Source organism: Polyodon spathula, chromosome 11 (assembly GCF_017654505.1).
Source record: "Polyodon spathula isolate WHYD16114869_AA chromosome 11, ASM1765450v1, whole genome shotgun sequence".
NCBI lineage: Eukaryota > Metazoa > Chordata > Actinopteri > Acipenseriformes > Polyodontidae > Polyodon > Polyodon spathula.
Window position 1 is genome coordinate 13,060,674 of NC_054544.1, and position 23,801 is coordinate 13,084,474.

General features: G+C 37.6%; 2 protein-coding genes across 3 annotated transcripts in view; both read left to right on the forward strand.

Annotated features, from left to right (window-relative positions):
• metap1d (methionyl aminopeptidase type 1D (mitochondrial)) overlaps positions 1-14,994 on the forward strand; it is a 35,934-nt gene extending 20,940 nt beyond the window's left edge. The window contains exons 7-10 of the mRNA XM_041264296.1: positions 9,500-9,597; positions 11,022-11,069; positions 12,135-12,213; positions 14,859-14,994. Of these exons, the coding sequence (XP_041120230.1) occupies positions 9,500-9,597; positions 11,022-11,069; positions 12,135-12,213; positions 14,859-14,943 (310 nt within the window). The 3' untranslated portion in view covers positions 14,944-14,994. The remainder of the gene's footprint in view (positions 1-9,499; positions 9,598-11,021; positions 11,070-12,134; positions 12,214-14,858) is intronic.
• A 4,811-nt stretch (positions 14,995-19,805) lies between these two features.
• LOC121323310 (homeobox protein DLX-1-like) lies at positions 19,806-23,618 on the forward strand. 2 transcript variants are annotated; one of them, XM_041264297.1, is made up of 3 exons: positions 19,806-20,843; positions 21,157-21,353; positions 22,159-23,618. In XM_041264297.1, exons 1-3 carry the CDS (start codon positions 20,531-20,533, stop codon positions 22,402-22,404), a joined length of 756 nt encoding a protein of 251 aa, XP_041120231.1. In that variant the 5' UTR covers positions 19,806-20,530; the 3' UTR covers positions 22,405-23,618. The 2 variants fall into 2 exon arrangements, with proteins under 2 accessions (XP_041120231.1, XP_041120232.1); XM_041264298.1 differs by having other exon boundaries at positions 21,160-21,353.
• The last annotated feature ends 183 nt before the right edge of the window (positions 23,619-23,801 follow it).

Sequence of the window (23,801 nt, forward strand, 5' to 3'; positions counted from 1 at the left end):
CTACCGTCACTGTGGAAACGCACCAGCATTTCACTGAGCTATTCAAATTTGGGCAAGAAACTTTTCATTTTAAGTAATTAACCTTAAGTCAAATTTCATCTTTTATAATTTTTTTTTTTCATTACAATTAATTTCGACATACGAGATGCAACAAATGACTTTAAAATAACAGAACATTTTCTTTTATGATCAACATTAAATTAAATCTCATGAAGAATCATCCAAAAGAAGTTAAAACACAATATTTTGATTCAATATAAATGATCATAATATACTGTCCAGTTATTCAATACGACCAAATCACAAATGCTGCTTTATTAAATGTTATTTTGTGCTCCTGAGTTTTTAAATGATTATTTGTAGTCTTAGAATTGAAATGCTTAAATGATGACCTGTTAACTCTTCAAACAAATGCACTTTCTTCTTTGATTTCTATGTAAGAGGCCTTACAAACCCATTGGTTCATTGTGGCACTCCAGAGTAACTTAAGAAATGTTTAATCCGGCACCTATAAAAGCGTTTTACTCCTGAATAAAGCAAGGGTTGTTGAGCAAGTTGATTAAAGAACAAAGATGAGCACATTTTCTTATTCCTTGCATTTCCTTGTATTTTTTAGTGTTGTCCCCCCCCCCCCCCCCCCCCCCCCCCCCCACTGTGTGTGTGTGTATATATATATATATATATATATATATATATATATATATATATATTAGTTGTAGTCAAGTTTACATACACCAATGGAAATATATAATTTGTATAAATTTCTCAAAGAAAGAATTTTTTAGTAAAAGGTTTGCTTTTGTGGATGAGGGAAAAAAGTTACAAGAAATGGATATCTACAATTATTTATTTCAGCAATTTGTTTTGCAAAACTCCAAAAATGCTAATTCAAAAGTAGTCATACCCTTTGATGCTATGACAGTATTGTCTACAAGGTGCTAGAAATTTCAATATGATAATGCAGAACCTAATTCTAGAAAAGTCTAGAAAATGCTGGATTGTAGGTGAACATTTTTAAAGAGTATAAAAGGGTTAGGCATAGGATGATTGATGTCATTACCAGTAAGTCAATATGGGATAAAGTAGACAGCTATCTGAAGACCATAGGCAGAAAATTAGTTATTGTCATAAAGCTGGAGAAGGATACAAGAAGATTTCCAAGCATTTGAGTGTCCCAATTTCAACTGTTGTTTCTATTATCAAGTACAAGACTCTTGGTACTGTCACAACGCTCCCTTGGTCTGGAAGAAAGAAGGTTCTTTCACCAAGAACAAGTAGGAGAATTGCGAGGAAGGTTAATAACAACCTGAGATTGACTACCAAAGCTATTCAAAATGATTTGGATGCAAGTGGGACTGGGGTTTTTAGTTCAACCATAGGTCGAGTATTGCATGTTGAAGGTCTCAATGGTCACAGGCCAAGGTAAAAGCCACTCTTAGGAAAATGTCACAAGGACAATCACTTAAAGTTTGCAAAATGGCATTTGAATGATGGATATGAGTTCTGGTAAAAGATATTGTGGAGTGATGAAACAAAAATTTCGCTATTTGGTCACGCTGATCAGTTGTTGCGTTTGGAGTGTCTGGTGAGGTGTACAAAGAAAAGAACACCATACCTACTGTCAAGCATGGAGGTGGTAATATTTTTCTGTGGAGCTGTTTTTCCTCTAATGGCACAGGAAATTTAGTTCCAATACCTGGTAAAATGGATTCCATAGCATACCAAAAGATATTGGCCAATCACCTGAAACACTCTGCAACAAAACTTTGTTTAAAGCGCAACTGGACCTTCCAACATAACAACGATCCAAAGCACACATCAAAATCTACTTCAGAATGGTTAAAAAAGAAAAAAATCAAGGTTCTGGAATGACCTATTCAAAGTCCCGATCTAAATGTGATTGAGACTCTTTGGTATGAGTTGAAGAAGACTGTGAAGACTTTGGAATTTGAATGAACTGGAACAATTTTGCTTTGAAAAATGGTCAAATATCACTAAAGAATTATGCCAAAGTTCACTGACAAATATCCTAATCGTTTAAAAAAGGTTATTATTGCTGAAGGTGCCTCAACTAGCTATTAATTTCTATTAATGTATTTGTGTGTGTGTGTGTGTATATATATATATATATATATATATATATATATATATATATATATATATATATATATATATATATATATATACATATACATATACATACACACACACACACACACTACCGGTCAAAAGTTTTAGAACACCCGCATTTTCCCAGTTTTTATTGAAATTTAAGCAGTTCAAGTCCAGTGAATAACCTGAAATGGTACAAAGGTAAGCAGTAAACTGCCAGAGGTTAAAAAAAAAATAGTTTAGGTAACCAAAAATTGAAAGATAATGCACATTTCAGAGTTATACAAAAAGGCCTATTTCAGGGAACAAGTAAAGGGTTAACAACTTACAGCTGTTCTGCAGCAATGGAAGTAAATTAAGCCTTGAAAGTTGATGCAAACAATTCCTACAGGTGTCCCAACTTTTGTTGATTACTTACAAACCCTCTGTCTGTATAAAAGCAGTGTTGGAACAGACTGTGTTACGACACCCTCTTAAGCATTATTTGGACAGTATTGTACTGCAGGAAGTAGTATATTGCTATCATAATGGTGAGAAAAAGGCAATTAACAAAGGAAGCCAGACAGACCATTATAACCCTTAAAAGTGTAGGTCTTTAGAGAAATTGCAAAGAAAGCCAAGGTGTCAGTGAGTACAGTTTCCTACACCATCAAAAGGCACTTGGAAACTGGAGTAAACTCTGACAGGAAGAGGTCTGGTAGACCCAAAGCCACAACAGAATGAGAAGACAAGTTTCAGAGAGTCAACAGCTTGCGTGATAGGCGGCTCACAGGACAACAGCTTCAAGCACAGCTGGTCGAAGTAAGCAAGTCTCAGTTTCAACTGTGAAGAGAAGACTTCGAGCTGCAGGTTTGACAGGTCGAGCAGCAGTAAGAAAGCCATTGCTAAGATGGCAAAATAAGAAAAAGGCTTGCCTGGGCCATGAAGCACTGCCAGTGGACTACTGAAGACTGGAAGAAGGTCTTATGGACCGATTAATCAAAATTTTAAATCTTCGGTTCATCACGCAGGGCTTTTGTACGCCGTCGAGTAGGCGAAAGGATGGTTCCTCAGTGTGTGACACCAACTATCAAACATGGAGGAGGAAGCATGATGGTCTGGGGCTCTTTTGCTGGATCCAGAGTCAGCGACTTACACAGAGTGAGTGGCACCCTGAAACAAAACTAGCCATGCACTACCCTCTGGTATACGCTTAGTTGGTCAGGGGTTCATCCTACAGCAAGATAATGACCCAAAACATACCTCCAGGCTATGTCAGAACTACCTTAGAAGAAAAGAACAAGAAGGTAGACTTCAAATCATGGAATGCCCAGCACAGTCTCCAGACTTAAACCCCATCGAGCTGGTTTGGGATGAACTGGACAGAAGGGTGAAAGCAAAGCAACCTACAAGTGCAACACATTTGTGGGAACTTCTGCAACAGTGTTGGGAAGAACTTTCCGAACAATATTTGATTTCCATTGTAGAAAGAATGCCACGAGTGTGTTCGGCTGTTATATCTGCAAAAGGTTGCTACTTTGAGTCAAAAATTTAGATTAAATTTTGTTAAACAAAACGATTCCATGATTTATTTTTTTATCTCCAATTGTTTATTTGTTCTATGCTTTAATTTCAGAGTACATTGAGACGTTAAACTGCGTAAATTTCAATAAAAACTAGAAAAATGGAGGTGTTCTAAAACATTTGACCGGTAGTGTAGTGTGTGTGTGTGTGTGTGTGTGTGTGTGTGTGTGTGTGAGGCGAGAGTGTATTAAATGGAATGTCCAGACAGTAATTTGTGTACAGAAATAAATAATTTATTTTTACTTTCTATACACAACAACAACAACAAAATAATTAAATAACAAAAGAAAACAAAACGGCGTGAGGGAGGGAGTGCAGGGGTAAAAATCCAAAACAGATCGTGAGAACTCTTCCTTAATCGTCTTCATGGCGTACCGGACATAAACAAAACAAAGACAAAAGAAATATTAGTTCAGATTTTCAAAAATCCTGCTGCTCCAAACTAGTCTCTCCCTCCACCCGTTACTCCACCTATTTTACCTTCGGACCAACCCTGAACACAGTAGTACGTTCCCTTTAGTATGTAATGTCCCGCCTCTGTAGTCAGTGGAACACCAATCCCCAACTGACAAGTGTCCTTATCCTTCACTTGACTCCAGTGGCTGGAATTTACATACTCGTACTTCCGCCCCTCACCAAGGTGCCGCCGCTCAAAAAGATGACTTTTGCCATGGTCACAAGATCTTGGTAAGGGAAGTCCCGAGTTGGTTTGATGCCATCTACTGTCGGGAGGCTGAATCACAGACCGAAACCCCTTTGACTCATCACATATCCCACCCCTCAGAGTGAAACCGAAGGAACACTCGGAAACCTCTAACCCTTCCTTTTTCCCCTCCCTCCCGGGAAAAAAAATGAGCATTTTGATGTAACTTACCCGCACGATACCTTATTTGAAAGGTGAAGGGTTGGAGCACCAGGTACCACCGCATAATCCTAGCGTTTGAATCCTTCATCGTGTCTAACCACTTTAAAGAAGCGTGATCTGTGATGAGTACAAAAGGTCATCCCAGAAGATAGTATTTTAAAGATTCCACCGCCCATTTCACTGCCAGGCATTCTTTCTCCACTACGGAATACCTCTGTTCTCTGGGCAGTAATTTCCGACTGATGTATAGTATCGGGTGTGCTATACCTGGGACAGAACCGCCCCCAGACCAGTCTGCGATGCATCTGCCTGCAGGACGAACTCTCGGCTGAAATCCGGGCTTATTAATGCTCAAATTAGTTTGAATAGATTCAAAAGCCGTCTGACACTCTGCACTCCACTTTGGAGCGTTCTTTTTAGTGAGATCAGTGAGAGGGGTCGCTATAGTGGAAAAGTGTGGAATAGGCGGTAATAACCAGCCAACCCTAACAGTGATCTCACCTGGGTTTTTGTGGTAGGTACCGGTGCATCCAACAAAGCCTGGACTTTTGAAACCAACGGTTTCACTCTACCCTTACCCATTATGAAACCTAAATATTTAGTTTCTTCTTTTCCAATAGCGCACTTTGCCATGTTTGCTGTGAGCCCCACCCTCCTCAGAGACTGTAAGACTGCTTCTAGTCTAGTCAAATGTTCTCTCCAGGAAGAACTATAAATGACTACATCATCAATATATGCAGCTGCATACTCTCGATGAGGTTGTAAAATCCTGTCCATTAGTCTCTGAAAAGTAGCAGGCGTTCCATGAAGTCCGAACGGCATAGTACAAAATTGAAAAAGACCCTCTGGGGTTGAAAATGCCGTTTTCTCACGAGAGTCTTTCATTAATGGAATCTGCCAATATTCTTTTGTCAGATCCAGAGTTGAAATAAACCGAGCTCGCCCCAGCTTGTCTAAGAGTCCATCTACTCGAGGCATGGGATATGCATCAAACTTGGAGATAGCATTCACCCTCCTAAGATCGATACATAATCGTAGTGACCCATCTGGCTTGTCTATTGGTACTATTGGGCTACACCACTCGCTTCGGGAAGGTTCAATTATCCCAAGTTTCAACATACACTCCACCTCCCTCCGAACAGAATCTCTCTCTAACTCTTAGACCTGGTGGAGTAATAATAGCATGTTCAATTAAATGCGTTCTTCCAGGCACGTTAGAAAACACATCACCGAACATATTAATTAGATTGCTTACCTCTTCACGCTGATCAGGAGTTAATTGTTCCCCCATCGGGACCTCAATTGCTGACTCTGGCTCAATTGAGGGTCCAAAGTCCTCTCCCTCCTGTACAGGAGATATAAAATGGACTTCCTGTTCTTTCCACGGTTTCAGGAGATTAACATGATAAATTTGACTTTCTTTCTGACGCCCAGGCTGTCGGATCTCATAATTGACTTTACCAATTGCTCAAATAACCTGAAAGGGACCCTGCCATTTAGCAAACAACTTCGATTCCGATGAGGGCAACAATAACAACACTTTATCTCCAGGTCGAAAATTCCTAATTCTTGCATTTTTATTGTAGCTTTGTTGCTGCTCTGCTGTGCCGCTTTGAGATTGTCATGTGCCAATCGACCGACTAATTCTAAGCGATCGCGTAACTGCAACACATATTTTACTACATTTTTAGACTCCTTTGACTGTTCTTCCCAGCCTTCTCTTATGAGATCCAAGATACCCCGCGGCTGCCGACTGTACAAGAGCTCAAACGGGGAAAACCCAGTTGAGGATTGTGGTACCTCGCGAACTGCAAAGAGCAAGTAGGGAAGCAGTTTAGCCCAGTTGCGTTTTTCTTGATCTACAAAGCGGCGCAACATATTTTTCAAAGTCTGATTAAATCGTTCAACAAGCCCATCCGTTTGAGGATGAAAAACTGAGGTTCTAATTGAACGGATTTTCAATAATTTATATAGTTGCTGAATACAGTCTGACATAAAATTAGTGCCCTGATCAGTGAGAATTTCTTTCGGGATTCCCACCCTAGAAAATATTTTTACCAATTCATTCGCTACAGCTACTGCATTCATAGAGCGTAAGGGAACAGCTTCTGGATATCTCGTTGCGTAGTCCACTACTACTAAAATATACCGATATCCTGACTCTGTTCCCTCCAGAGGGCCTACTAAATCTACACCAGTCCTTTCAAACGGTATCCCAATAATTGGAAGTGGAACCAGAGGTGCAGGGCAAACTGATTTAGGGGCAGCTAATTGACATTCAGGACACTCCGATACATACTTCCGCACAAGACCATAAACCCCAGGCCAAAAAAACCGGGCCAGAATTCGTTCCTGAGTCTTTTCAGTTCCCAAATGACCTGAAAATGGAATGTCATGCGCCAATCTCATGACTTCTGACTGAAAAGGCCTAGGAACCAATAACTGTTTTACGAGCTGTCCCGTCCCGGGAGCCCGGGTTATTCTATATAATAAGTGCCCAGATACAGAAAAATGCGGAAATACCACCGGTTCTCCTTCCTGCATATCCTTCCCCTCGATATATCTAACCTGTTTCCAAGCATACTGTAACGTGGGATCATTTTGTTGTTCATATCCCAAGTCAATATCTCGGTCCCAATGGTTAGGTACACCGAGAGGAGTGTCTTTTATTACATGACCTTCCACCTCAGTAACCTCGCAGCCCCGGTTACACTGAATACCTACTCCCTTTCCTTGCCGTTTAAGCGATTGGTTTACTTTTGTGTCAGACCCCTCCCCTTGTCGTCTCAGAGTTCCCTCATATTTTTCCACCCGACGCTCTCTTCTTGTTTTTCTTGGGCGGATTTTAGGGTTAAACAGATCGGATTGCAACGGAAAAATCTCACCAATTGTTTTCTCCTGTTGCTTTGATTGTCCCCTGGTAGAAACTAAGACCATTTCCCGACCTAAAATACGATCAAAAAACGGCCAGTCTCTTCCCAGGAGAACAGGGTATGGTAAACATTGCGCTACAGCCACTTTAACGTAAGCTGAATAATCACCTACAGTAAGTCTAACTTTAGTGGTGGGATAAACCCGAGTTTCTCCATGAATACAGGAGATAGCCACTTTACCCTGTGGCTCCCAGGCTACCCCATCCAAGAGAGCTTGCCGAATCAATGTTTGTGCACACCCAGAGTCCGCAAATGCGTAAGTACTCTTTCCCCCGACCTGTACTCTTAACTGATAAGGGCCCTCCCGACATTCCCCAGTGTTCCTACCTGTTACTGCTGACCAGGATCTTGTCGCCAGGTCCACCTCCATTACTGGACAATTCCTGGCAATATGTCCGGGCTCATTACATCGGTAGCACACTTGGTTAGGAGGCATCAACGGAGTTGATCTGTCCTGCGAGTCCGCGACCGGCAGGTTAGGGGGGTTCTCTTTCGCCCAGGATGGGGCTAACCTCGACCTCCATGGTCTGAAGGTCTGGTTACCCCCTCTGGGCTTCATTGGTTGGTTGGTCCGAGTTAGTTTAGGGGCAGGAGTGGGGTCTGACCCGGTGCCTTCGTTCGCGTCTTCATAGGCCTCTGCCAGGAGGATGGCATCCTCGAGAGTGGTAGGTCAATTCCTCTTAATCCACTCTCGATTCCCTGGCGGTAGTATAGACGCGAACTGTTCTATAACTATTTTCTGCACCAGTTCTTGGGGTGTATGTTCTTCTGGCCGCAGCCACTGGGTGCACTGATCTAAAAGATATTGTCCCGCAACCCGGGGCCTCATCCCATTGGACAGCTGGTATTCCCAAAAACGGCGCCGGTATGTTTCCTTTGTGATCCCGAGGCGTGAGAGAATGGCTTCTTTAACCTTATCATAATTCCCTGCATCCGTGGCAGTCAGGGCTCGATAGGCTGCCTGAGCTTCCCCTGTCAGGCAGGGTGCCAATTTCATGGCCCAGTGTTCCCTAGGCCACTCTGCAGCCTCTGCCACTCTCTCAAAAGTAATCAAGAAAGCCTCGGGATCATCTTCCGAGGTCCTCTTCTGAACCTTTGGCTGAGCTGCAAACATCTGGGCGACCGCTTTCTCTGATGTTGATGTTGATAGTTTTTCCACCAGCTGTCCAAAGAACTGGGTGAGCTGTTCCTGGCGCCGTGTCTCTCTCTCCTCTCGCTTCTCCTCCTGCTCCCTAAACATTGCCAAAACTGTAGCTGGATCCATTTTCACTTCTGACACCATGTGTGAGGCGAGAGTGTATTAAATGGAATGTCCAGACAGTAATTTATGTGTACAGAAATAAAATAATTTATTTTTATTTTCTATAAACAACAACAACAACAAAATAATTAAATAACAAAAGAAAACAAAACGGCGTGAGGGAGGGAGTGCAGGGGTAAAAATCCAAAACAGATCGTGAGAACTCTTCCTTAATCGTCTTTGTGGCGTACCAGACATAAACAAAACAAAGACAAAAGAAATGTTAGTTGAAATTTTCAAAAATCCCGCTGCTCCAAACTAATCTCTCCCTCCACCCGTTACTCTGCCTATTTTACTTTCGGACCAATCCCGAACACACTAGTACGTTCCCTTTAGTATGTAATGTCCCGCCTCTGTAGTCAGTGGAACACCAATCCCCAACCAACAAGTGTCCTTATCCTTCACTTGACTCCAGTGGCTGGAATTTACATACTTGTACTTCCGCCCCTCAAAAAGATGACTTTTGCCATGGTCACGAGATCTTGGTAAGGGAAGTCCTGAGTTGGTTTGATGCCATCTACTGTCGGGAGGCTGAATCACAGACCGAAACCCTTTTGACTCATCACAGTGTGTGTGTGTGTGTATGTATGTGTATATATATATATATATATATATATATATATATATATATATATATATATATATATATATATATATATAATATTTATTAGTACAAAAATATATATGTATTTTTTAAGTTGTTTTTATTTATTTTTTGCACTGCAGCCAGATAGCATTGGCCAATGGACTACAAGTTTGCCCGTACTTTATTGGTCATGGGATTGGATCCTACTTTCATGGTCATCCTGAAATATGGCATCACGGTAAGCTGAATCTAAATGTGAACACAATACATAATAATCATAAAGTTTTCTCATCATATTCTCAGTAAGACAAAAAAAAAAACCTCATTTTAAAACCATCCATATTCTTTTTTAAATGTAGATCACAGATCGTGACTTTAAATGTACTGGCCACTACCATAAGATACATATATCTAGGTAATCCAGTCTGTCAGTGTCTGTTTCACCAGCTGTCCAACTCATTTTATTGCATCTTGTACTATTATTTCACAATTTCTTTTAAACTTGCTTCTGAATTTTTATAATTACTTCTGATTGTTCTTCCTTCTTCATGTACAGTACAATGGGTCGTCCATGTGATAAGTTGTTGCTTTACATATTTTTTTAAAGGTTTTTCTTAAAGATGAAAGGTCTGATGGTACATTTAAGGTAACAGAGATAAAAGAAGTACAATCTGTAGTAGTAAAACAGTAAAAACATCTGCTGTTCTCCCATGAGTAGGCATTCCTCTTCTGCTCTACTGATTGCTTGAATTTTACCAAACCCCCCCTCCCCCAAATTGACCCAACGATTCTGCATCCTTTTTTCTGCTGACCAAAGGCACTGCAGCGTCTTATTTTGTCCCCATAGTGCATCTGGAATTTTTGTTTTTACCAGGTAACAGAACTCATTTCCCATAGATGTTCCAGGTCAAAATCAAACCCAGTGCTCAGTCTAATAAAACATGGTTGAAAAATTGCTGCTCAGTTTTCCCCTTAAGTGTCTCTTGAGTTAAATGTACAAAGCAAGTTAATGCCTATAAGTCAGTATCTTATGGGAACATTTATCCTAAAGTGTTACACTTAAACTTAAAACTTTAGTGTTTTATGCAACTGGCCACGTGTCCCATAGATGAAAAGCAAGAGCTCTGAGCACTTCAACTGCACACTCCCGTTCCTTAGCGGAAAACACTAGGGATGCTGTATCATTAGTTAAGTGGCAAGCGGGTATTTGATATTGGGGGTTGTGGGAAGTCAGTGGGAAGAACAGTTCTAGTGGGCTCTCTCAGCCTAGTTCTTCAAAAAACGAAATCACTGTGATGACTGGTACCCTTGTGTCAGCCAATCAGGAACAGGTATTACTTGAATTATAAAAGGTGGACTTTGGTCGCCAATGCTCTTAGTTAGACCTGCATTAACGAACGGCAAATCATGAGAACCATCATCTGATGATTTAGAGAGTAATTGTGAACAAGCAGCTATTCATATGCATATTCACTGTGTGTGACATGTTTGGAATAATTTACTGAGTTAAAAAACTGTAGTATTTCTGTTATGTTCTCTGTTTTGAATCTCTGGTCAGCCACTTAAAGGTCTGTTGAGATCTAATACTTTCACATTTGTCGACATGGTACGTATATGCAGAATTCACTCATGTAAAATTGAATGTTATTTTTCCCCCCATAGCCAATAACCATGACATTTTGATGGAAGAGGGCATGGCTTTCACAATCGGTTAGTCATTTTGTTGCTGTCACTTTTCCCTTTTAATGCCTTGGATATGTATGTTTCTTAGATAATTGCTTCAAATGGTTCCACATACTTGTATTTACTCCTGACTGCAATAAAATGTAGAAAAACCAAATCCCTGAATACACTATGTAACACAATTTTTGTTCCTGGGTAGTAAGTGTTATTTCCTAATTGCTTATGCCTCAAAAGTATAGAAAATGGCTATTATTCCCCACAAACTTTGCTTTTGTGACCAGGACAGTGATATTTCAAAATATCACTATTTCCAATGGGAAAATGGGCAAATGTGTGTCTATTCGTTCACATAAAGTCAACAACATATGAATCCAAATTAACATGTATTTATACTAAAGTAATACAAAGATGACTACAAAAGATTTAGAAGCGAGCAGTTTTTCGAGATATACAATTATATTGTATTTACAGTTAACTCAGATGTTGTGAATACATTCCAGTCAGGGGTACACAATTCTGCCCTAGATAAATTCCTCCCTAAATATTCCTCAAAATCAAGGACCTGGAAACAGGGGCAGGACATCCATGGAAACAAGTTATTGCATGTCAGTGGATCTCTCTACCCTTCCTAAATGTATTCTAAACATAATATATATCCAACATTGGAACCATCTAACAAATGTTTGAGCAATGACTCAACAAAAATACTGTCAATTGCCCACCTCTTAGTAGATAAACAATGCTTCTAGTAATATAAATTGACTTTCAGATAGATAAAGCAGTAACTTGACTACTGTGGATTTATTGAGTGTGGTTTTTTCAACAAATACACACAGTTGACTTTGTTGATGAATCCTTGGATGAAGCATAGAGATATTTTAAGTTAGGATAAAGTAAATGATACATGTTAGGCATGTTGATTTAATTTTATTTTTTATTTTTTTTACAAGGAAACCTGTTATGACTTGGACCACATTGACAAATTTCATATATGACATGCACAATTGCTGTACAGAAAATATCACCACGTTTCAATTGAATGTGTGTTGGAGACTGGCTTTGCAGGTCCTTCATATTGTTCTATAATTACAGAACCCATCCTGATGGAAGGGTCGCCTGAATTTAAAATCTTGAAGGACAAATGGACGGCAATTTCTGTTGACAACAAAAGGTGCGGGAAGTGTTATTTTTTTACTTAACAGGTCTTTTTTAAATTAAATTAAATTAAATTTGATTTGAACATTCCTTTTTTTAATAGTGTGTGTTAAAATTGGTACTAACCAGGAAAACTGAAATCAGCTGTTTATACCAATTTTGTTTGTTAAACCCAGAGAGAAAGAGAGAGAGCGAGCGAGAGATAGATATATAGATAGATATTGGCTTCACTGAGTTAGAGAAAAATAATTTAATCGAGAATTTCTGTGACGTCATAAATTACGAGACCGAAGGTGGAGTAATTTATAAACTGTCACAGAAACCAGAGATGGAATTGTTTTCCTGTAACTCACTGAAGAGGCCCATCCTATTATTATTTTTTATAATACATGGATACCCTTCAGATGCTAATATTAAAGAAGACGAGATTCAGAAGTACAGTTTGGTTTTTTTAAACTTAGTGTTTCAGTGCCGTACAGACGTTCTGTGTCATTATCTGTTTCTCCAGTTTCTCTCAGATACGATTGTACCAGCTTTACATTTTTTTTTTTTAAACATATTCTCATCTTGTTGATAATTAATGAACATTTATGTACTGTGGGTGTTGTCAAGTGACTGAAAACAAGACATTTTGTGTTTGAATTGAAATTGATGATCTCTGAGTCGAATGAGTCAAAGTTCATATATATTTTCCTTTAGAGGAATTATAACTTTTTGACGTCTGTGGTATTATGCCTTTTGTGTGTGTCTATATATATATATATATATATATATATATATATATATATATATATATATATATATATATATATATATATATATATATATATATATATATATATAATATATATGGCAGCACGGTGGCATGGTAGTTAGCGCTGCTGCCTCACAGCGCCAGGGTCCAGGGTTCGATTCCGGCCTAGGGGTTTGTCTGTGTGAAGTTTGCATGTTCTCCCCGTGTTTGTGTGGTTTTTCTCTGGGTACTCCGGTTTCCTCCCACAATCCAAAGACATGCTGTTTAGGTTGATTGATCTAAATTGCCCTGTGAGTGAATGTGTGTGTGTGTCTGGTGCCCTGCGATGGACTGGTGTCCCGTCCGGGGTGTAGCCCCACCTTGCACCCTGTGTCTGCAGGGTTAGGCTCCGGCTCACCGCGACCCTGTAAAGGATTAAGCAGTTAATGATTATGGATATATATATACACTGAGTACAAAATATTAGGATCATTGTTGACTCTGATGCTTCCTACATTGTCAAGTTGGCTGGTAGTGCATCTCTACTCTGAATAGCTCATTCCATTTCATCCCACAGATGCTCAATTGGATTGAGATCTGGTGACTGGGCAGGCCACTGCAGTAAGCTGAATTCACTGTCATATTCATGGAACCATTTATGGACAATCCTAGCCTTGTGGCATGGGGCATTCTCCTGCTGAAAATCCATTAGCAGATGGATACACTGCTGCCATGAAGGGATGTACCTGATTGGCAATGATGTTCAGATATCCTGTGGCATTCAAATGTTGCTCCTCTTTTATCAAGGGGCCCAATTTGTGCCATGAAAACACACCCCACACCATCACACCACCATCACCAGCCTGCAATGTTGACACGCGGCATGATGGATGCATGTACTCATGTGGTTTTCTCCATACCCTAATCCTCCCTATCAGCATGAAACAGCAGGAACTGGGATTCATCAGACCAGGCAATGTTTTTCCAATCCTGCAGTGTTTCCGTTCCTTATCCCACTACAACCGCAGTTTCTTGTATTTTGCTGAAAGAAGTGGAACTCTGTTAGGTCATCGGCTGCCATACCACATTTGTGTCAAGGTATGATGAGTTGTCCATTCTTTTATGGGTCTTTCGGCACCAGTGTTGTACTGGACTATCAGCTGACTAACTGTAGCCCGTCTGTTGCTCTGCAGAATTCGTGTCAGCCTCCTTTGGCCTCTTTCATCAATGAGCCATTTTCGACCACTGGCCTGCCGTTGTCTGGATGTCCTTTGGGTGGTGGACCATCCTTGATACACACGGGACTGCTGAGTATGAAAAACCCAGCAGAGGTGCAGTTCTTGATAAACTCAAACCGGCGCGCCTGGCACCTACTACCATACCCCTTTCAAAGCCACTTAAATCTTTTGTCTTGCCCATTTACCCTCTGAGTGGCACACATACACAATCCATGTCTCAATTGTGTCAAGGCTTAAAAATCCTTCTTTAACCTGTCTCCCCTTCATCAACACTGACTGAAGTGGATTTAACACAGTTCATCAATAAAGGATCATAGCTTTCACCTGGATTCACCTCATCAGTCTATTTCATGGAAAGAGTGTATATATATGAAAATAAAGTAACTTGAATACATGTGAGACCTGCACAAGTCACCAGTGTGGCTGCATATCCTAAAACAAACAAAAAAAAAAACACTAAATCAATCATTTGATATGTTCTAGGTTGAATTCCATGTGTGAATGTTACCTTTATTTAGCATTTGGTCCTATTGATAGTGAGAAGTAGTTTTTATAATGAATCTGCAAGGTAGGTTATAACAATTAACTCTGGGCTAAAAGGTTGCTGCATGAAGAATTATTTTAATCCTTGGATAATAATGTATTCCTTTTTTTAATTTATTTTTTTACCATTGTTACCATTTCTTTCAGATCGGCACAGTTTGAGCACACAATAGTAATTACATCGGAAGGCACAGAGATTCTGACCAAACTACCTGAAGAAGATTTCTGTTGATTGAAACTGCAGTAGAGTTCAAGTGACAGAGCGCTGAATTTCCTGGTTAACTTATTTGTTAAACATAAATGGTTGAAATTATTCATGAAACCCCCACCTCTTGTCCAGTGGTAGCCATGTTAACCAGTTAATGCAATAGCGCTTAGATATGTTGACTTCGTTCACTGACCCATAGTGGTGGCATCTTGTTGCCCATAGTTTGGTGCCTCCGCCTTCCAACCATCATTGCTCTACTACACACAGAATGAAGTGGCAAAGTAACAGCCTATATGTGATTATGTTAATTAATGGATATAATATGCATCACAGGATATGCATGTGTTAGAAAAGGGCTACATTGGATTGCTGTTTTTTTTTTTCCTTTCATCGGCAGGTGTGCAACTGCAAATATTTAAAATGTGCCTATTCAACTGTGTTGGTAGGATCATAATCGATAGGGACTGCCCCAGGAAAACCAACAGCAAACCTATATAATACCAGGAAGGGAATTACTGTGTGGGGCAGTTTTACGTCAAAATAAGTATAGTGTAAAAAGATTGTTGTTACTTAAAAATTGTTATATTTTGAGACGATGTGTTAATTGTATTGATCTTCGAGCCCCTGTTTTTTAAAAGGGGTTCAATAAAGACAAGGTCATAAAAGGGTTTGGATTGTTTTGCTGCAGGTCACTAAATCACTGCATTATCTTTAAAAAAAAAATAAAAATAAAAAAAAATAAATAAAAAATAACATCTGGTATCAAACGCTATTTTAATTGGTCCACTTCTGTATTGCTCATTGTTATACAAGAAATCCATTGTGTTAAAATGTTACTTGATTTTTTTCAAGGTATCCAGAATGTACCACTGCCATAACTACAGCTGTTGAAGAAAATCTAAGGAAGGATGTGATTTTTTTTTTTATTTATTGTTATAAATTACATAATTGTTGGTTACAGTGGTTAAAACCAAAACACACACACACACAAACCAAATCAACATTCAGAACATAAAAATTGTTTGTCTGACATTGCAGGTACTTTTAATGTAATACATTTTAAATTAAATGTCCATTGACATAAAAAAAAAAAAAAAATTAAATCAGGCACTATAACATGTAAGTTATTTTGAGATACGTTCTACATCTACAATAATAATAATAATTAAATAATAAAACCTAAACGAAACCTTGATAACTTTGAAACGATGGGCACATTTTGTCATTTAAAAAAAACACACCTAAAAAATTCCTATTCTGCATCTTGAAGTTCAATTATGCAATTAGGTTGATAATCACAATGACGGAATTTAACTGCCTTTAATTTGATATTCATGTGGAGAGTTAGCACAGCCAGTGCAGATGGCTAACAGTTGGATTTAGTTCATCCAGTGATGCCTGTGTGAAAATGGCTCATAGAGAATAAAATGAAGATTGGAGCGTCTCTTGCAGGATTAACACCAATATATAAGGAAGAGAAATGGTAACATCATCTATTTATTAAACTATATTAAGTGCGTGTGTGTGTGTGTCCCTCCTAAATGAATTAGGACGTACTTTGTGTAAAAACGGCAATATTGTAATCTGTTTATAAATTTCAAAAAAAAAAAAAAAAATGCATGCCAGGTTTAAATCTGGATTAATTTATGGAGCTCTGACTCGGTCAACATTCACATGTACCTAACCAGATTTGAGTTACAAAATTATTATTATTTTTTTTTTTTAAATTAAGGATTAATAGTTGTTATCGAGCTAGTTTGCATCTCTTATGTAAATTGAATGCATTGACGTTCGTTTTTGCAACTGCGCGAGCCTTCGCTATAGAAATATCAAGTGTAGGTTATGTACATCAAAAGTCGGCTAAAGAGAATTTAAAAAAGGGAAACCCAACAAAAAACGGCAAGGTATAAAAATAACAATCGGTTTTGTGTCATGTTCTTAATAATAAGGTTGTACATTTTTGTGTGGTGGTGTTGGTGTGTGTGTGTGTGTGATATATATATATATATATATATATATATATATATATATATATATATATATATATATATATATATATATATATATATATATATTATATTGATATATATATAATGTGCACAGTAATAAACAACACCAGTAAATGCAGTAGTCTACATTGGAAGCCAAAATGTTGGTATTATCATGAACAGAGTTTTTACTGGCATGGATGACGTAGGTTTTGAGGAAAATTATATTTTCTAATTTAATGGGAATAATCGTGTTAAGTGCAATTAGTCTAACATTGTTTCTCTATGTCTATTGGCATCATTCATTTATGCAGGAATAATTTTATGAACTGCAGGATTTTACCAACTGCTGTGGTAACAAGACTTGCGTAGTGCAAATTACTGGAAGTGATGTTATTTATGGTGGGCAAGATGTTTTATAACATGATTAAACCGCGTCTCTTATGTGGATACGAGTTAAAGGGTATTCCAGAGCTTACCATGCCATTTACTTTAAATATGAATGCTATATTAATGCATGTTGTATATGTGTAGCCTAACGTGACTGCGCCTGGATGCAATCACAGTGATGTCACAAGATTTAAAGCTGCTTGTCCTGTTATTCCACAGTGGCTTTCAGAACAGGTTACGTTTAAATATTTACAGATCTCCTGATGAAATCAGATCCTGTGTAATTTAACATCTAACCTGCGAAAAATTCGCAGAAATGTGCATTGTATTTAGGAACAGGTGTCACAGCCCTATAGTGTGTATATATATATATATATATATATATATATATATATATATATATATATATATATATATATATATATATATTAGTTTGAAAACATTGGTCACATTGGTCACTGCTTTAGACATCGAATCCCCAAATACATTAGAGTGACAGCCAAACATTTTTCTTTTACTGTCAGAAAGATTTTTTTCGAACAATAATGTGCATTTACTTAAAATAAAAGAAAATACAATTCATTAAGAACACAACAAGTTCAATCAACATACTCGTTCTTAATCATAACCGCATCTGTGACACGTGGATATATAATAATCTCCTTTTGCGACAATAACACGCTCGGATTTGGGATGGTCTTTTACTAGAAACCCACAAATTATCATTTATTCAGAATACAAATTGCTCCGCATTGTAAATTATTCAGATCCGTAAAATAGTTTATGGTGTCTCATACACTATAATTACAATGTTAAATGTGTATATATACCATACGTCATACAGTTGGGTCCAAATAATTGTTGGTGATCATTTGAAATCGATATTCTTGATATTTGTATATAATTTAAACATAACTATCAAATTGGGTCATAGCCGATGTCAAAAAAAAGTTATTGTTTCAATTTTAAATGGAAGGTAATAATTTTAAAAATGTTGCTAAATTTACAATCCGCATTATATTAAACACGCATCATAAAATCACAATATCAAAAACATGTGGACTTTAAAAAGAAATAATAATAATAATAATAATAATAATAATATAATAATAATAATAATATCTTTCAAGATCGTTGTTGTTTTCTGACGTGTTCAAAATGGAAATGACACATTTTCCGTTGGTGGTAGACATCACAGCGTCCCCCGAGATTTCAATAATGAAGACGAATTTACAGAACCAGAAAAACTTTCTTCTTTTTTTTTTTTTTTTTTTAATAAAGAAACAAAATAGCCTGCAGTTTGTGTTATTTAAGCTAGAACACAATAGAGCGATCATAGTAATGTGGTGTATTTGTTTGATTAATGTATTTTATGATTTCATTTTTCAATTCTCGATTTTGAAAGGTTTTTTTTTTTTTTTTTTTTTTTTTAATGAACTTGTTAATTTAAATGCCCCACACCCTTTCAAATGTGTAATGGCTATTGCTTTTTACAATTCACCCCCAGGACAACTCGCTGTCGCTCGGCTGTTTAGTGATGAAAGGCTACATGTTGCCAGTAGTGGTAAATATATGGTTAATTATGCGTATGAAAATTAAACATCAGTGTTATGCTAATAGGGCTGCCTTCAGCTGTGGATTACAGCACTTGAGACTAGCATTTAATCAAATGAATCAGTAAGTAATACATCTGCACGTGTGAACGCTCACAAGCCCATTTTAACACTGGCACAGGTTAGACATGTAGTTTTATTTAATATCATTGTCAGACGCGTTCTATAGAGCGTCTCTACTGATGTATGTTAAGTTCAAATAGGTCATTTAATTTCACTAGTAGGAGTATACAATTGCAAAGCTATATCAGAAATTATTTTGAATAAGTATACCCTTGTTTGAGTAGTATTGCTTTTAAAACAAAAGCTAACGTTTCCTTCGCTCTTCAAATCAAGGCCGAGTGGCGAGTTATTTTACACGATCGTATGCCCTTAATCACACCCCTTTAACACAAGTTAATATGAACAATATTTTACACTGTCGAACCAATTTAAATATGTTTTTATTTTAAAGCGTGACGATATGCAAAAAGTGAAGGAAATCAATACTGCAGTGATGTTCACACACAACACTGAAATTCAGATTTTTGACATGAAATCATGTAGCTATTAACGTTTGTAAATAAAAGGTTGTTATTATTTGGAATACATGCATAACTGAATACAGTTAGATTATTATTATTATTATTATTATTATTATTATTATTATTATTATTTATTATTATTATATCATTCCACGGGTATTTGATGTATGACTTACATCGATGTAGAAATATATTTTATTTATAATCTTAACTGTTTAATATTTGTAATGTGATTAAGCATAATCTCAGTCCAATAATAATAATAATAATAATAATGCAATTTAGAAAGCGCTTTGTGATGGTGTTCCACTGAAAGGCGCTATATAAAATAGAGTTGAATGACACTACTACTACGACTACTAATAATAATAATGTACTGTTGTGTTAAGATTAAACATCATGTATCTTTTTAATTGTGTTAATATATGCAATTCAAGCATCATAATCCACGAGGAATCCGCATGGATTTCATCCTGTGTTTCTTTGATTGATTAATAAATAAATAAAACATTTAGTTACAGATTTGTTTTTCCTAGTATACAAAGCATCATTACAACGACATCGTTCCAAGCATGTCAACAGAAACATAAAGCCTGATATTGCATTTGATAAATAACTCAAATATTAAATGCACTTGACAATTAGAAAATGTGTAATAGCTATTATCCCTATACACGTTAAACTCGTGCAGTACATTTTTAAATTATATTCTGCTCCTCACTTTTTGCGTCAATTTCCAACAAACACGTTCTGCATTTCACTATAAAAGGTGTAAACGAATCTGGACCCAGCTTTGCTGTTTGCTTGACTTTTACACGTCCTGTGGAGCCAACCAGGCATTCGCCAATCACAGTTGCTCACGGAGGGAGTGGACCAATCAGCGCTTCATTATGTTGAATATTCATGAATCGTTGATTCAAACCTTTGAGGCGAGTTTGTGTAGATCCACAGCATCATGCTTAGACTTTTCACAAAGACAAACTCCATTTTCTTATGAATGGAAAGTGAAAAAATCAGATCAGCTTAAATTGGGATCCATCCTTCACTGAGATCATAGAAGAAAACAAAAAGGAAGAGAAGGGATCAGCCAGAAGAGATGACAATGACTGCAATGCCCGAAAGTCTTAATAGCCCTGTCTCAGGGAAGGCGGTTTTCATGGAATTTGGGCCACCAAGTCAGCAAATCTCTCCTTCCTCCATGTCTCATGGACATTATTCCATGCACTGTTTACATTCTGCGGGTCACTCTCAACACGAAAGTTCATACAGCACTGCTTCGTCTTTCCCGAGGTCTCTAGGTTATCCGTATGTCGGCTCGGTCGGCAGCCATTCCTCAAGTCCATACATCAGCACAGTGCAGTCCTATCAGAGCAGATCGACTCTAACCCAGACGCGGTTAGAGGAAGCAGGTAAGACCGCTAGAATATATTTTTCGGTGTATCCTAAACTTTGCAAAAGGTTAGAGAGAACGTGTTGCTTTGCTAGTTCAGTCCACCGAACAAGCGTTGAACTGGTAAAAAGCAACCCAGATGTTCACGTATTTGTCTTGGTAATTGCGTAATGCTGTAAACAATGTATGCAATTAAGGGTAATTATACCTAAACTATAGCTTGTGAAAATAGCAAACTTGCACTGCTGAGCGGAGTTCACTGCTTCGCTGTAGTGTTTGTTAGATGACTTTTTTTTTTCTTAAATCTCTCTCTCTCTTTTTTTTTACTTCAGCAGAGCCAGAGAAAAACACAGTGGTGGAAGGTGGAGAAGTTCGATTTAACGGGAAAGGGAAAAAGATCCGCAAACCCAGGACTATTTATTCCAGCTTGCAGCTACAGGCTTTGAACAGGCGCTTCCAGCAAACCCAATATCTGGCTCTCCCGGAAAGAGCTGAACTAGCAGCTTCCATGGGGCTTACACAAACACAGGTAAGGGTTACATTGTACTACCACGTATTGTGTGTTGTTATCCACATACTTGACATGTATTAATAACTATAACCGAACGATAGAGAGATAACAATGTACACGCAAACGATGTGACAAATATTGAATTATTACAATTAATTTGTCTGCACAGACTTTCAATTATCGATTTTGTTGATACTGATAATGTAATCCCAATTATTCTTAGAACTAAAAAAAAGATGTCTGCCTTTTTATTTTATTTGTAATTTTATCATCGTCACTTTAATAAAACCAAAACTGTCACTTGTTTAGCCAAAGTAAATGTTCCCATCGTATTTTAATATCCACGCCTATTTTAAACATGCATCATTTCTATTTTGTTTAACACAAGCATTGTATTTGCATTAAATATTCAGATACCCGGTCATACAAAAGGTGGTCTCTAGATATAGCCCACAGAACATGTAACTGCAGCCAAATATTCGCGTTTTTCGTTAAATGATTGCCTCTCTAATTTTGTGTTTAATGACAAATTTCTAGAATGATTAAATTCCATTCAGGTCGCTTAAGCTAAAATAAAATAAAATAATAAATAAATAAAAATGCCTTAATGGAGCTTTACTTTTGAGATACTTTTGAAGCCACATAACAACACACATCAACTGTTGATCATTTGTGTAAAGATCCGTGAATTTGAAAATTAAGAATTTTAATAATGATTATTTTTTATGGTTGTATCTGTGAATCTGGGCTACTTTTTATTGCTTATTAATATTGCTCACTAAAACTAAGAAATTTATTAAATAGAAGTTTGTTTGTGTTGAAGGTAAAGATTTGGTTCCAGAACAAGCGATCCAAGTTCAAGAAGCTGCTGAAGCAAGGCGGGGGATCTTTGGAGAGCGCATTAGCTAATGGCAGAAGTCTGTCTGCCACCTCGCCTCCAGTTCCCGCGGTCTGGAACGCGTCCTCTGCCAAGACGTCAGCAGGGTCGTCGGGCACTTACATCCCCAGCTACACTTCATGGTATCCTTCAGCACACCAAGAATCTATGCAGCAACCCCATCTGATGTGATAAGAAATCCCCCCCCCCCATCACACCCTCTAGACCACTGCTGGTCCAAAACAGAGGGTTCACCGGGCAGCTAAAGCCGATAATGCACAGCACCCTCGTCCATTGCAGACAGGCACATATGCGATGCGGAGCTTTTTCCCAAATGCTGACAGCTGACAGATCAGCCTCCTGACACCGTTACCCCATCCACAGAACAGCCGGGGAGCAGAAAGACACTGCATGCAGGGGCACAAGAATGCCTTTTTGTGTTGCGAGTCTAGAGAGAGAGCGAGAGGATGGAGAAGAAATATAGGTCATTAAAGCTGCTGTATCCCATTTTTGTGACCCCCTGCTGTAAAATTAGTTGTAAACACGGTTTTGAGCCTTTATGATCAATTGTACATTTACTATAAATGTCAAATTTGCGTACTGGTCATAGACTGTATGTTTGTGTGCTCCACACTTTATTTAAATTAATTTAATTGTATAGTTAGTTTATTTAAAACAAAAGTGTCAGTGTATTTGTAAACAGTTATTAGTCCATTAAAAAATACCACTTTTACTGCTGCAGTGACACAAACATTATTTGGGTTATTAAAGCCATAAGCCAACCTGTAATTGGGATATGATATCTGGCAAAACCATAGTTTAAAATAAGATCCATATATTTAATAGCATTTCGTTGAAATGAGGTTTTGCAGCTTTAAAGAGAGTCTTTTCTAAAACCTCAATGCCAAGAAATTCTGGAGGTGCACCGTTTAAAGTGCACAGTCAGACTGATGTATATAAATGTACTATTTAAATATGATGCATATATTTCTTGTTTTTGTTTTCTGTGGCTGTATACATGATGCATTGTGAAATGGAATTTTACTTGTGAATATGGAACACGTGTTAATGAAATAAATGTGTTTAGCGTTCTATATGTTAAAGTTTAGTTTTATATTTAAAATGTTAATTTATTGCTTTGTATTATTAAAACAAACAAACAAAAAACACATTGTAAATACCGTGTAAAGTTTCAAGACAGTAAAATTATGATTTTAAAATGAGAGACGATTTGAAGTTGTCTTTAAGGGGAAAATACGTCTATAAAAATACTTTTGTATTATCAATGTTTTTGGAATTATGAACCAATGCAATTGTAATCTGCTTAAAAAAAATCTACTGGTTTATCATTTAAACCAAGCACAACCGACGGTGAAATAAAGGTCTGGGATGATTTCTAAACACAACACGGCATTCATTTTAATTCTTATGTGTTTTTATTTTATTTTAAATTGTGTGAATCAAATAATCTATACATCTAGCTATTGCCACAATTTATTTTTAAACATTTTTTTCTTTAACACAGTTTGAAGTCACCCGGTACCCTTAGATTTAGCCCTGCGGTCCCTCTTGTGACTCTGGTCTGATTA

Excerpts from the sequence above, each read along its gene's own strand:
- LOC121323310 (XM_041264297.1), top strand. The coding sequence starts at position 20,531 with ATGACAATGACTGCAATGCCCGAAAGTCTTAATAGCCCTGTCTCAGGG. Across the intron at positions 20,844-21,156 it reads GACGCGGTTAGAGGAAGCAG|CAGAGCCAGAGAAAAACACA; the intron begins GTAAGACCGCTA and ends TTTTTACTTCAG. Across the intron at positions 21,354-22,158 it reads TGGGGCTTACACAAACACAG|GTAAAGATTTGGTTCCAGAA; the intron begins GTAAGGGTTACA and ends TTTGTGTTGAAG.